Raw genomic sequence first — 16,373 nt, forward strand, 5'->3', positions numbered from 1 at the left:
AGTGGCGTGATCTCGGCTCACTGCAACCTCCGCCTCCCAGGTTCAGGCGATTCTCCTGCTTCAAGTCTCCCAAGTAGCTGGGACTACAGGCACACACCACCACGTCCGACTAATTCTTGTATTTTCAGTAGAGATGGGGTTTCACTATGTTGACCAGGCTGGTCTCAAACTCCTGACCTCAGGTGATTCACCCACCTCGGCCTCCCAAGTGTTGGGATTATAGGCGTGAGCCACCGCGCCTGGCCACCACACTGTTTATTAATCTGATCACAACCAAGTTGACTTATTCATTCAAAGATTTATTAAATAACTACTATGACAGACACTAACAAAACAAATTATAGCCATTAAGGACCACATTTTCTGGGAGGAAGAGAGGGAAGAAAAATAAACTAAGTATAACAGAAAGACTCTAACAGAAAAAGAGAATGAAGCACAATGCTGGAGGTAGTCACCACATCATCTTCATATTAATGTTTAATTTAACATCATAGAAGTGAAGTTACCAGGCATTTAATTTCCAACACTTGCTCTATTTGACCTTGACCTACAACATTTCTTTCCCTTTAGTCTAATCATGCAAAGAAGGGCCTTAAGGTAATTTGGAGTGACTGTTTTCAACTCCTCAAAAAAATGTAAGAAATAAAAGTCACATCAGTAAGTTGCTCTTTTAGAGAATTAAAAACAGACATAAAATCCCAACTTGGTTAAACTTCTTTTTGTTGGCACATTTTAATAAAAGTCCACTATTCCCTTTATTCTTAAGGGTCTATTACTGAACTGTCTTAAGGACTATGCTAACACAAAAATAATCAAGAAACATATATCGCATACTAAAACTTTCAAATCCAGATTTAGAGAAAATTACAACATACCAAAATATGGAGAGATCTGATGTTTCCACCAACATTTCCACCAAGGAATCTACCATTTTTGTATGAAAAATTATTGTATTCATCATCTTTCCAAGTTCTCTGTGATCTGCAAGGCCAAGTGAAGCCTTTGAGACACTAGTATATGCCTATAAAGTACAAAAAAAACAAAAGTAGTTTAGGTAAACATAAATGACTTTGGACTTGTCATTTTACAGGGGGAAAAGCATCATTGAAAGATACTTAAACTATCTACTGCGACACTGACAGTAACATCTACTGTGTTAGTTGTCTGTAGTGACCCTACCTTGAAATTCCTATCAAGAATTTATTTAGTAAACTGAAATACTAATGTCCATAAAACAGTGTCTAATATATGAGTCATTCACACTGAACCTCAAAGGAACTGAAGTTACAATATCAAAAGTGTAAAACAATTAATTGTCATATTAACCATACCAAAAGAAATCTTCGACCTAATTTAAGAGACAAAACACACACAGGAAGCAATCAGATAAAACTAAGTACTGCACATGTTGATTCAATGAGGTTTTAGAGTATACTGATTCACTAAAAACTGGATCATATAATACACTGTATTAATTTGACAAATTCTAGAAAAGTACTGAAGATAGTAAAAATTGGTGTAGTTTGGCCAAAAAAGTGATAGAACTAAACGAAAATCATTAAGATAGGTTGTGGGGAAAAAAATTCTATAACTGGGATACCAAATCACAAAAAGCAGATCATGTCCATGGATAGGGGACATTTCAGAAGGGCAGAGAATAAGAATAGAAGGGATGCCTACAGAATAGATACTGTTTGTTACGGCTAGAGTTTGAGTGCAAAGAAGAGAAGGGAAATAGTAAAACATGAGATTCAACCAGATCGTGAACAGCCTGTATACCACGTTAAAGAATTTAAACTTTTTAGTGAAGCACTAAGGGTTCTATGTGGTTTTTGTTTTAGAAAGATTACTCTGTATAGTGAGGAAAATAGGGAAGCATGACTGGGAAAGGAAAGGAAGCAGAAATCTATTAGAAGGCAGTAGTGGCAATAAGACGGCATTACAATGGTCTGGTTTTGAGTAATGGTAGTTTAAAAGAGTTTACTCTGGGAAATAATTAGATATAGTGGGAAACAGAATTATAGATGATGGTCAGGATTTTGGCTGTTGGGAGATATTCCTGCATGGGTCTCATGCTCCCACACATCTTGCTGGGTATGTCAAGAAGGCAAGGCCTGAGCCACTCATTCTCTAGGCCATTTCTTAGGGTTGTATTTGCAGCTATCAAATTTGAGGGATGAGGTAATGTCTCCCTTGGAACAAAGAGCAAGTATGCTTACGGCTGATGATAAAATAGAGGGTTCCTCAAATTTAGTGTTCCTTATCTGCAACACAAACAGACTGCATGCACAGAATTCATTTTGGCTCCTCTGTACCACACCTGCAGGGCTTAGGGAAATAGCAGAAATAATGCATATATGCTGATGCCTATGCTGCTTTCTGTGCAGTGAATGAAGTCTTTTGTCTTTTGTCACTGACCCAGGAGCTCCATATCTTCTTGCCAGCATCCATGAAATAGTAAGAGAGTAAATTATCACCTTGTAAGTAGGATAAAAATTAAACCTCAAACCCTACCATGGCAAGGGACCAATAGGTGGATGATGTTACTACTCAATGAGAAAGTGACGCCACAAAGGAGACTTTTGTATTTTGTTGTTTTTGTCTACCAGAAAAGAAGAAGGAATAAGGAAGAATGATGTCAATATTCTGATGACAAAATATACTTGACATTTATCACAAACTAAGCCTAAGGAGTTTTACTTACCATTTATCAGCTTTAGAGTATAAACAGGAATTAGCTATAGCTGTGGCCATGAATTCAATAAAGAGTTCCATTAACTGTCCCACATTTTTAAAAAGCAGAATTTATTCTTCTCATCAGAACATGGGATATTCTCCAGGAGAGACCATATGTTAGGCCACAAAACAAAGTTCAACAAATTCAAAAAATTGAAATCATATCAAGTATCTTCTCTGACCACAGTGCAATAAAACTAGAAATCAACAAGAGGAACTTCAGAAACTAACACATGGAAATTAAACAATATGCTCCTGAACAATGTAGAAATTAAGGAAATAAAAAATTTATTGAAACACATAAAAATAGAAACACGATATACCAAAACCTATGAAATACAGCAAAAACAGTAGTTAAGAGGAAAGTTTATAGCAATAAACACTCATATTAATAAAGTAGAAAGACCAAATAACCTAATAATGTACCTTTAACTTCGGAAACTAACATATGGAAATTAAACAATATGCTCCTGAACAATGTAGAAATTAAGGAAATAAAACATTTATTGAAAGAAATAAAAACAGAAACACGATATACCAAAACCTATGGGATACAGCAAAAGCAGTAGTAAGAGGAAAGTTTATAGCAATAAACACCTATATTAATAAAGTAGAAAGACCAAATAACCTAATAATGTACCTTAAAGAACTAGAAAAGCAAGAATAAACCAAATCCAAAGTTAGCAGAAGGAGATAAGTAATAAAGATCGGAGCAGAAATAAAGAAAATTCAGACTAAAAAGAATACAAAAGATCAACAAAATAAAAAGTTAGTTCTTTGGAAAAATAAAAGTGACAAATCTTTAGCTAAATTAAGAAAAAAAGAAAGAAGACCCCAAAAAAAATCAGAAATAGAAAAGGAGACATTACAACTGATACCAAAAACTTCCAAGGATTAAAGATTACGAGCAACTATATGTCAAAGAACTGGAAAACCGACATGAAATGGATACATTCCTAGACACATACATCCTACCAAGAAGAAACAGAAAACCCGAAAGGACCAGTAATAAGTAATGAGATAGAAGCAGTAATAAAAAGTCTCCCATGAGAGAAAAGCCTGGGACCTGATGGTTTCACTGCTGAGTTCCAGCAAATATTTAAAGAACTAATACCAATTCTACTCAAACTGTTCCAAATAATTGAGGAGGAAGGAATACTTTCAAATACTCATTCTATGAGGCCAGCATTACCCTGATACCAAAACCAGACAAAGACACAAAACTACAGGAAAAGAAACTACAGGCCATCATCACTTATGAACATAGATGCAAAAATGCTGAACAAAATACTAGCACACAGAATTCAACAACACACTAAACAGATAATGATCCAGTTAGATAAATACAAGATGGTTCAACATATGCACATAAGGACAAAACTGTATAATTTTAATAGATGCTGAAAATGCATTCAATAAAATTCAACATCTCTTCATAATAAAAACTCTTAACAAACTAGGTATGGAAGAAAACATAGCTCTTAAAAAACTAGGTATGAAAGAAAACATACCTCTTAACAAACTAGGTATGGAAGAAAACAATAAAGGCCATAGATGACGAACCCGCAGCTAGCAATACACTGAATCGGGGAAAACTGAAAGCATTTCCTGAGATTTGGAACAATACAAGGATGCCTACTTTCAACACTTTTATTCAATACAGGACTGGAAGTCCTAGCCAAAGCAATTAGACAAAAGACATAAATAAAAGGCATGCAAACTTGAAAATAAGCCAACAAATTGTCCTTATCTGAAGAAAATATGATATTATATTTACAAAAACCTAAAGACTCTATTAAAACTGATCAACCAATTCAGTTTCATGACATAAACTCAACATACAAAAATCAGAGGCATTTCCATGTGTCAACAGCAAACACACTGAAAAAGAAATCAAGAAATCTCATTTACAATAACTACCAAAAAAAAAGCCTATGAACAAACTTAAACAAAAAGTGAAAGCTCTCTACAATGAAAGCTATAAACATTGATGAAGGAAACTGAAGAAGACACAAAGAGATAAAAAGATATCTCAAGTTCATGAATTGGAAGAATTGATATTGCTAAACATACCACCCAAAGTGATCTACAGATTCAATGAACTATCTATCTAAATACCAATGACATTCTTTACAGAAACAGAAAAAATAAATCCTAAAATTCAAACAACAACAACAAAAAAACTAGAAGAGCCATATCAATCCTGAAAAGTACAATCCAAAAAGTACAAAGCAGGAGGAATCACATTACTGATCGCAAAATCTACTACAAAGCTATAATAATCAAAACAGTATGGTGTTGGCATAAAAGCAGATACAAATATCAATGAAACGGAACACAGAACCCAGAAATAAATCCACACATTTACTATTAGCTCATTTCCAACGAAAGTGCCAAGAATATACATTGGGGAAAGGACAGTCTCTTCAATAAATTGTGCTGAGAAAACTGGATATCCACATGTAAAGGAATGAAACTAGACCTCTATCTCTCATCATATAAAAAAATCAAATCAAAATGAATTAAAGACTTAAATGTAAGACCTGAAACTATGACACTACTAGAAGAAAACACTGGTGAAACATGCCAGAATATTGGTCTGGTCAAAGATTTCTTGAGTTAGACCTCAAAAGCCACAGTGAACGAAAGCAAAAAAATGGATAAATAGGATCACATTAAGCTAAAAAGCTCCTGCACAACAAAGAAGGAAACAATCAGCACAGTGAAGAGACAACCTATAGAATGAGAGAAAATATCTACGAACTATTCAACAGACAAGGCATTAACAATCAGAATATATAAGGAACTCAAACAGCTTAATAGCAAAAAAAAAAAAAAAAAAAAACTGATTTAAAAAATGGGCAAAAGAGCTAAACAGACATTTCTCAAAAGAAGACATACAGGTGGCCAACAGATATATTTTTAAACCACTCCCCATCAGAGAAATGCAAATTAAAACCACAATGAGACATCATCTCACCCCAGTTAAAATGGCTATTATCAAAAAACAGAAAATAAATGCTAACGAGGATGTAGAGACAGGGGAACTCTCATATACTGCAGGTGGGAATGTGAATTAGTAGAGCCACTATTGAAAACAGTAGTGTCTGAGGTTCCTCAAAAATTTGAAAATAGATCCAGCAATCACACTGCTGGGTATATATCCAAAAGAGAGGAAATCAACATACTGAAGAAGTATTTGCACTCCCATGTTTACTGCAGCAATATTCACAATCGTCAAGATATGGAACCCAACCCAAGTGTCTATCAATAGATAAATGGTAAATATATACACAATGGAATATTATTATGCCATAAAAAATGAAATCCTGTCTGTTGCAACAACATAGACGGAACTGGAAGAAATTATGTTAAGTGAAATAAGCCAGGCACAGAAAAACAAATGTCACATGTTCTTCCTCCTAAGTGGATGCTAAATAAATTGATCTCATGGACGCAGAGAATAGTATGATGGTTATAAGAAGCTGAGTAGGGAAGGTAGGAAGTGGGAATAAAGAAGGATTGGTTAATGGGTACAAAAGTACAGTTAGGAGGAATAAGTACTAGTATAGCACAATGGGGCAACTATAGTTAATAATTTTCTGCATCTTTCAAAATAACCAGAAGAGTAGATTTGGAATGTTTCCAACATGATGATATGTGTTTGAGGTGATGAAATATTCCCACTACCCAGATTTGTTCATTATACACTGTATGCTTGTATCAAAATATCACATGTACCCCCATAAATATGTACAACTATTATGTATTCATAAAAATTTAAAATTAAAAAAATTAAATCAGAATTTAAATAACATTGTGAAAACAAATTCAGAAGAAATGGATGGTAACAAAACAAGATAATGATTTAACTGCTTGACAACAATGGGGGGAGAAACATGTTACTAAAAAAGAATAGGTTTAAGTAAAAGAATATGAACAATTTGAATAAATTAGAAGACAGACGAGAAAAGATATTTGAAAGAGCAACTAAAAATGCTTAAGGGACTGATGGAATACACAACAGAATGAGATCACTTAGGAAGTAGAAAAGAATGACAAAAATACAAAGAGAATTCTTAAGAGTAGGAAAAGGACAGAGAAAGATGAAAGTGACCTATAAAAAAGCAATGACCTTAGAACCAAACTAAATAGGACACCAGTGAAGGCACAAAGTACACTACTAAAATTCTCCCAAAGGCTTACTCTTCTGGTCTGCTCTACTCAACCACTACTGGCTATCTATAGAACTCTTCACCACTCTCTGGCCATGTGCTTTTACCTAACAATTCTTGCACTTCTACCTGAAACCAAAGGTCAGTGATCAAAGTCAGATCATTCATAGTTCTTGTGAATATTTTCCCCTTCTTACAGTAATGCTTTATACTCAAAAGTCTCTTTACTTGCTCTTTACTCATTGTTTGTCCTTTCCTTTTTCCTATTCAGAGCAATTTTAACTTGAAAAATGCTTTATCCCTTCTAAGACTGAAATTAACTGATAAACATATTCTGTCTATGACATCTCTTAATCTTTCAGATTTTCAGCTGCTATTTTTTACATTTTTTATGCTTTGTCTCCATAGCTAGATTATAAAATCCTCAAAAGATGAATGTGCTATTTTTCTACAGATTATATAATACTGCTCAGTATTTTATCTTCTGTATCCTACAGTCTAATCTGTAGGCTTGGAACTTTCACCTTCGAGCTGCTTTTCAACACCTATGTAAACCTTCTAGATTCTGGACCCTGCCTGCTACCTTGCACTTTTGTTCTCTACTTCTAGTGAACACTTCTCTGGCTTAGTGTTATGTCCCATTCTTTCCTTCCTTTGTATGCATTGTCCTGTTGTCACTAAAAAAAAAGGGGGGGTCTGTATGCAGTAGAAAGGGTCTGAGTGACTGCATGTTCTAAACGTGGTTAACAGCAATGTTATGCACTGAATTGTATCCCCGAAAAAAAGATGTGCCTAAATCCTAACCCCCAGTACCTCAGAATGTGACCTTATTTGGAATTAGGGTCTTTCCAGAGCTAAGCACATAAAAATGAGGTCATTTGAATGGGACCTAATCAAATATAACTGGTAGCCCTATAAAAAGGGAAAATTTGAACATGAAATATGCAAAGAGGAAAAATGATGTGAAGAAACACAGGGAGAATGCCTTTAGAGTAATGCAACTACAAGCAAGGAACAACAAAGATTACCAGCAAATCACCAGAAGCTAGGAGAGAGAGAGATGGAAGAGGTTCTCCCTTGCAGTCCTTGAAACAAACCAACCCTGCCAACACCTTGCTTTCAGACTGCCAGCCTTCAGAACTATGAAATAATACATTTCTATTGTTTAAGCCATCTAGTTGGTACTTTGTTATGGCAGCCCTAGGAAACTAACACAAGTAGGTATAGATTACATGAAAAAAAAAATCAGATAGCTAGCTAATAATGCTCTTATAAAAATCTTTAAAAACTTAAAAAATCTACACATAGGAATAATCAGGTCTACATTCTTCATGTTCACTCAATGCTTTTTATTTTGTAGTGATTGAAAAAGGCTAAAATTCTCACATGAATAACTCAAATGTAAGGGTGCATCTGAAATGCATCTAAATCTCTAAAATTCTCTGAGCCCAAGTATTGGTTTAGGCACTCCTATAAACTGAGAACAGGAGATTGAAGCAGTTCAAGCTTTGTGACAATGACTTTCAAAGTTTTAAACATGTATATCCTTTGGCAGAGGAAATTCCACTTCTTTTTTTACAAGTTCTACTTTTGTATTGTTTCATTGCCTTTTTAAAAACAAAGAGGTGTCAATTTTAAAACTTTATTTGTAATAAGAAAATAACCTATAATATAAACACATTTAACATTTTGGGATGTTGGTATTTCAAGTGTACTTCCCTGATCTCCCACTAACTGGTAAGGTATTTAATGCTTTTATTTATAAAAGTCTTCATTTCTAAAAATAAGCTCCCTAGAGAATATAGAACAAAAAAGAGAAAAGTGCTCATGCATTTTGAGGTTGGAAGGAAAGAATCTAAGAAAAGCAAAAGCACCTCAGAGTACTAAGCAGACCGCCAGAAAAGTATGTTCATCCTGAGAGTCATTCCTGAGACTGTATCCATCTAAAAATGGCTTCCACAAAAAAATACTTCTTATATTTTCTCTTTTTAATTAAACAAATAGAAATTTTATTTATTTTTAATAGCAAAACAGGCCAGGCACTGTGGCTCATGCCTGTAATCCCAGCACTTTGGGAGGCTGAGGTGAGAAGATCACCGAGGCCAGGAGTCTGAGATCAGCCTGGACAACATAGCAAGATTCAGTCTCTAAAATTTTTTTTTAATTAGCTGGGTGTGGTGGCTTACACCTATAGTCCCACCTATTCAGGAGGCTGATGTGGGAGCACGGCCTGAACATACGAGCCTGAGGTTACAGTGAGCTATAACCATACCACTGCACTCTAGCCTGGGTGACAGGGCAAGACCCTGCCTCTAAAACATAAATAAATAAGTACATATTTTTTAAAAAAGACAAAAATAAATAGCAAAACAGTACATAGTACTATCTAATTTACTTGTTTGAACATCTAAAAAAATATAGGCCAGTTATTAAAAGTGAGTATTTCTGGAGAATGAAACTGGGAAAGGGGCATACTGAATGTTTTGACTTCACAATGAGTCAAATGACTATATTACGATATAATGACTATTATCATTTAAAAATATATGGATTTTTAAAACATGCACATTATTGAGAACACTGGGCCATTTTCCCATAATTACTTAAAATATTTACAGGGCAACTAATTTTTATCATTAAGGTTACAGTATACACCAAGGTGTTAGGCTTGCATTCTTAATGCCTTTAGGAACTATTTATATGAGACATATATTAAATGAACACTCTAAGTCTAATAATATTTATTCGTTTTTCAGAAAATGGAAGTTTTTGGTACAGATCGTGGTGGTAAACTATGGCCTGTGGGCTACCTGCTTGTTTTTATAAATAGTTTTACTGGAATACAGCCATGCCCATTAAGTTATGTATTGTCTATAGGTGCTCTCACACTGCAATGGCAGAGTGCAATCATGATGACGGAGACTATATGGCTGCAAGCCTAAAATTTTTTAGCAGCTGTTTCTTTATTAGAAAAAGTTTGCTGATGCCCACAGTAGATTTTAAATATTTTCTCAGAAAAGATTTTGTGCTTTCACTTTAGAATTAAATATTTGAATCAGGATAATCAAGAGAGAGATTGGGATTTAAATTTTTAGATATTTTAAAATTATAATAATCTATTCAAAAACTCATATATTGGCTTAAGCTATTAATATATTTATCCAACTTTAATAATTAATACAAAATGTTTCTTTTATGGTTAATTATACAAAAGAAATATTTTCAATAGGTATATAACAATGAATATTTTATAGTTGTTATAAAATTTTTCATGTTAACTAAAATAACAAATCAGAATGACAATAAAAGGTTATTCTTACCTGTAACCTAAACCAATCTAATCTCATTCCTCTGAAATCAAATACTTCCCCATCTTCAACTGTAGTAATAGAAAAAAAAAGATTACAAAGCAAATCAATGTTTTCACAATCTATAAGCACATTTTAAATTTTAAGAGCTAAGACAATTCTACTTCTGAGTAAACCTAAAAGAATTAAAGCCAAGGTCTTAAAGAGATATATGTACACCCATGTTCACAGAAGAATTATTCAAACAGTCAAAGGTAGAAGCAACTTAAATTTCCATTGATAGATGAATGAATAAACAAAATGTAGTATCTAAATACAATGGAGGCCGGGAGCAGTGTCTCATGCCTATAATCCCAGCACTTTGGGAGGCCGAGGCAGGTGGGTCACCTAAGGGTCAAGAGTTTGAGACTAGCCTGGCCAACGTAGTGAAACCCCATCTCTACTAAAAATACAAAAATTAGCTGGGTGTGGTGGTGTGTGCCTGTAGTCCCAGCTACTCGGGAGACTAAGGTGGGACAATTGCTTGAACCTGGGAGGCAGAGGTTGCAGTGAGCCGAGATTGTACCACAGCACTCCAGCCTGGGCAACAGAGCTGGACTGGGTCTCAAAAATAAAATAAATAAATATCATGGACTATTATTCTGCTAAAAAAGAAAGGAAATTCTGACACATGCTACTATGGCTGAACTTGAGGACATTAAGCCTAGTGAAATTAGCCAGTCACAGCAAGACAAATACTCTGTGATTCCACTTATATGAGGTATCTAGAGCAGTCATGCTCACAGAAACAGAAAGTTGAATGGAGGTTGCCAGGGGCTAGCAAGAAAGGGAAATGACACACTGTTGTTCAATAATCATTAAAAGAATTTGTTTTGCAAGATGAAAATGTTTTGGAGATTGGTTGTACAACAATATGAATATACTTAACACTACTGAACTATACACTCAAAAATGGTTAAGATGGTCAATTTTATGTGTATTTTACAATTAAAAAATAAAAACATTTTAAAATTAAAGAGTGAAGACAGTGAAACAATTCTCAAATCCTGTAAAGATGATGATAAAGGAGACAGCTGTGCTAAGGGAAGTAAAGGCTTTTCTCCTGAGCTCTCTGATTCTTGGTGTGCTTACATGTCAATTTACAGGAGTTTGAATAGAATTTGAGAGATCCTACAAATAGAAACTTTGGACAGCATGCTGAAGTTCCACAAAATAACTCTATATAAACCAAATATCACCAGAAAAAATTATTTTAGTTTCATTACTTAGACGTGGTAGCAATAAAGATTGAACTAAGAAAAATGTTTATACATTTATTACTCAGAAGTTTTCAAGGTTTCTGATATCCTTTATTAAAAGACTATAAAACTAAAACACACTATCGATCCACTAGAATGGAGTGTCAAATAATGGCAAGGTGATTATATGACATCAATTTTTGAGATTGACAGATTTGAGCTCAAATTCCTACTCTTGCTTAATAGCTATTAGAGCTCGGCAAATTATGTTCAGTAACTGCGAGGTTAACCCTCAAACCCAGAGTTTCCAAATCTGTCAAAAGTAATAACAGTGTTGAAAAAAGAATGTGGAGTAAATGGGATAATATATATGTAAAGTGCCTGGCACAGACTAAACATTTTATAAATGGCATTAAATATTGTTATTGGTATGCTTGGACCAAATATATGATTTGCTACAAAATGCAAATGTTTTATTGTTTTTGTTACAAAATGCTTTTTTTTCCTGCTTAATAATTAGAAATATAAAACTGTAATTATTATTTTTGTAAATAGCATCACAAACCCATTTTGGAAATCTTTGCTTCAGAAAACAAAATTAAGATAAAAGATAATAGATCATTAGCCAAATTAATTGGTAAATTATCTCCTTAATAATCAAGTTTGAAAATCTAATTAAAAGAAAATATGCTTTTATTTAAAAGGCTTATTACCTTGTTTTACACTTAGGGAAGTCATAGTGTTAACAAAAGAGGACATGATGATTGATTCATCTTCAGGGCAAACAGAAAGATTCTGAAAAACAAACAAAAAGTAACGTTAAAAACATCTATAGTTGGGAAACAACTCAGGTCTATCAATTAGTGGATGGATAAACAAACTGGTATACCCATACTATGGAATATTTTTCAGTAATAAAAAAGAAATGAAATTTTAACACACACCGTAACACGAATCTCAAAACCATTACATTAAGTGAAAGAAATAAAAAATAAATGATTTTGTGTTAAAAAGTACTTTTTTCATACACTATATAGGAAAATTTATATGAAAAAGTATTTTTAAGGCGAAAGTATAGTGACAAACACCAGTTGCTGTCAGGGGCTTATGCAAGAATGATGAAGGTGTACCATAAGGGTATATAAGTAAACTTTTAAAGGTGTTGGAAAAGTTCTGTCTTGAATATGGTGATGGTAATAGTTGCACAAATGCATACAGCTACCAAAATTTACAACATGCACTAAAAATGAATGATTTTTGTTGTGTGTATGTTAGGCCTCAACAAAATTAAGACCTAAAAATCCTTTTCAATCTAGCTTAAAAAATGAATATTTGATAAACTGTATTTAAAGTGGATGCTAAAAAATAAATTCCTTTTAAAAAGTGGATGCTTAGCTTACAAACAGTATAAATAAAACACATTTTCAAAACTTTACGATGTGAGTGAACTGTACACTTAAAAATCATGAAAATGGTAAATTTTGTTACATATATTTTACCACAATAAAATATTAACACCTATTGCAATCAACTATGCTAACAGGTTTACAACCTTAGTTCTAAATTTATATGCTAGCAAATGGTGAAAAACATTGTGAATATACTTTGCAACAGAAGACGGTGGTAAAATGCTCAGGCTTTGGAGTCAAAACTTGAGTCTGACTACTGGCTTTATTACTTATGAGCTGTACTGGTGATAAGGAGCAAATTACATAAGGCATTTCTTCTTCAACAAATAATGATAACTATATCCACTCTCACAGAGGTTTTCTACAGATTTGGTAAGATACACTATCAATAAATCTGGCAATTACTAATATCAGGATGATTGCTGCTGATACTATATACTATTACTATAATTCCAGAAGAAATGCTAAGAATTAATCTTCTCAGTATTAGTAAACTCCACTTTATATAAAAATAGATTAAGTAATTCAGGAATTCTGGTTTACTTTTTAAACTGTATGCTAGTATGAATAAATAATAAACAGTAACAAAAGCTTCTGGCTTATCTGTTAAGTAATAACTATTCAAATAAAATTATAGTAAGGCAATACCCCAGGTTTTCTGTTCCCTTTTTAAATGACCATAGAAAGGAAGTATCTGAGCTCCATCTAGTGGATAAAAGAAGAAATAAACTATAGAGTTTAGAATACTAGCTTGTAACAGCATATAATTCAAGGTAAAAAAAAATTACATGAACAATTTTTTTCCTTATTATATTTTTAGGTTGATTTGAAAAAAATGAGAACTTCAAAGTATGGTTATTTCTCTGGAAAACTAGCAGCTTTAGAGCAGTCTTTATATAAAGAGGATTCTTAACTGTTTTCTTTATACTATATATTAGCTTACAGTCATTTGAAACATGTAATTCTATAAAGTGAAGCAAAATAAAATATTATTTCCTTAGAGTCAGTTTATTTGGAATAAAAAGTTTTTAAAATTTAAATAAAGATGAAAAATATTGAATAAATAAATTATGGAAAGCAAAAAAAGGCTAAAAACCAATTAAGGAAAAAAAATTGGACATTTAAATGGGAATGTCTATACGAAATCTTTATTTACTGGCCATCCTCTAACAATCTTCTTCAAAAAGATTTTTATTCTACTTTCCCTCTAATACTTAATTATCAATTATATTGTCTCTATCATCTCTTCTGAATCTCCATAGCTACTGCCCACGTTCAGACTCTCATCACCTCTCATCTAGCCTACTGCAGTCATTTTTCTTCTGGTCTCTCTGCCTCCTCATTTGGTTCCCAGCAATCTATCATCCACACTGAACCAGGGTGATCTTTTTAAGTAGTACACCTGATTTATGACTAACCTCCTCTTTCCCAAGGCCCTCTGTAATTTGGTTAGCATACACCTCCATCTTCGGGATAAATAATTGTGTCTTTCCTTGTGTTCATTCTGAGCTTTATATATACTTAATGCATAACACCTATCACACTGGACTACAACTAACTGTTTCTTCCCTTCTAGGTAATGATCTCCAAAATATAAACATGATTTATCACTTGGCACATGATATTTCATAAATGCTTGTTGAACAAACAAATAAAATACTATCAAAGGTGGGAAGGAAGGAACAAAAGGGAAATAGTATGAGATAGTTTTTACCTGCACGAGTTCATTGAGGACAACAGCATCAAAGCCAGAAAGGTACTGCACGTAATACCTCTGCATTACAGGTCCATATTTCCTCACATGTGCTCTAAGTTCTTCCATGTAAAATATTAATTCAGCAATGTGCCTTTTTTAAAATTTCAAGAAAAATATTCAAATAATAAATTCATCATTATTAAAGAATATATTAGATGCCCTTAATCTTATTTCTAAAAGTATTTTTCTTATAAAGGGCATTGTTTAATACTTAATGTCAATTACTTCCTTTTTAAATCATTTCATGAATAAAGAAATCATGGAAAGCAAAGAAAAAAAGAAGAAAGAAAAAAAGTTAAGGCTAAAAATCGACAGCAGAAAATCCAAACTGAAAATAAGCAGGGCCGGGCACAGTGGCTCACGACTGTAATTACAGCACTTCGGGAGGCCAAAGCGGGCTGATCACATGAGGTCAGGGGTTCAAGACCAGCCTGGCCAACATGGTAAAATCCCATCTCTACTAAAAATACAAAAGTTAGCTGGGCATGGTGGTGGGTGCCTGTAATCCCAGCTACTTGGGAGGCTGAGACAGGAGAATCGCTTGAACCCAGGAGGTTGAGGTTGCAGTGAGGCAAGATGGCATCACTGCACTCCAGCCTGGGTGACAGAGTAAAACTCCGTCTCAAAAAAAAAAAAAAAAAAAAAAAAAATTAAATTAAAAAAATAAACAGGACATGTTATAAATACATCATCAAAAAATCTCACATAAAAGAGGATTAGCAAGAAATAAAATTTTTCTGTATGCTCTTATTTCTCTGCTCCATTTTTCTAACTCTCATTGAGAGACTGAACTAAAATAAGACAGACATTTTAATGACACACTGAGTTGCAACTCTAAAAACAGGATTTTTATGTAAATGTTTTGTGTAGTAAATAGTTTTAAAAAATGAATTCCATAAGAAATATTACTGAGCATAGCAAGAAAACAAAAACTTTATCACCACAAAGCATACTACGAGAAAATAAAAGCCCTAATTTAAAACTAAATTTGACTTTGCAGTCTAATTAATATCATCTAATGATATATTACAAATATTCCAAGCTCTTCAAAATAATTTTGCTTCAAATATAAGTCTCCAGATTCCCCAGCCCATAAATCAGAATATAGATGGTGCACAACTTACAGTGATTTGGATGTACTATCTTTCTAATTTACAATGGTGCAGAAGCGATACACACTTAGTACAAATTGTACTTTGAATTTTGACTTTTTTTCCAGGCTAGCAATAGGCAGTATGATACTCTCTCATGATGCTGCCGTAGTTCCCAGTCAACTATGTGATCAGAAAGATAAACAACCTATACTCTTCAGTGTACTATGTTGCCAGATAATTTTGCCCAACTGTAGGCTAATAAAAGAGTTCTGAGCACATTGAAGGTAGGCTAGGCTAAGCTCTAATGTTCAGTATAATAGGTGTACTAAATGAATTTCAACTTAACAATATTTTTAACTTACAATAGGTCTATCAGGACATAACCCCATTGTAAATCAAGAAGCATCTATATACAGAAAATATTTTTTTAAATGTTGCTAACTTACTTATCTATAAAGTCGTCTGCACTCTTCTTTGGCATGTTATCTGCATGACGAAGTAGCCAGATGATTTCATCACGGGCAAAGGATAATGCCATAAAAACAAAAAGTGCCTGTTTAAAAAAAAGTAAGTGTTTATTCTTATTCAAAGATTAAAAACAAAACTGGTAATCTCTTTCTATGTGAAAAGTCATTGGCAAGAAGTGATAATATCAAT

The 16,373-nt window shown here is 33.4% G+C and overlaps 1 protein-coding gene across 5 annotated transcripts in view; it reads right to left on the reverse strand.

The window, feature by feature from the left end:
- Window positions 1–16,373, reverse strand: part of NCKAP1 (NCK associated protein 1) — a 116,857-nt gene that overhangs the window by 41,705 nt on the left and 58,779 nt on the right. For all 5 annotated transcript variants that reach the window (XM_003823525.5, XM_003823526.6, XM_034954614.3 and 2 more), the window contains 5 exons: window positions 16,163–16,269; window positions 14,581–14,713; window positions 12,171–12,252; window positions 10,232–10,290; window positions 876–1,021 (listed from right to left, as the gene is read on the reverse strand). In XM_003823525.5, the coding sequence (XP_003823573.1) occupies window positions 876–1,021; window positions 10,232–10,290; window positions 12,171–12,252; window positions 14,581–14,713; window positions 16,163–16,269 (527 nt within the window). The remainder of the gene's footprint in view (window positions 1–875; window positions 1,022–10,231; window positions 10,291–12,170; window positions 12,253–14,580; window positions 14,714–16,162; window positions 16,270–16,373) is intronic.

The sequence above is a fragment of the Pan paniscus genome, chromosome 13 (genome assembly GCF_029289425.2).
Source record: "Pan paniscus chromosome 13, NHGRI_mPanPan1-v2.0_pri, whole genome shotgun sequence".
Taxonomy (NCBI): Eukaryota; Metazoa; Chordata; class Mammalia; order Primates; family Hominidae; genus Pan; species Pan paniscus.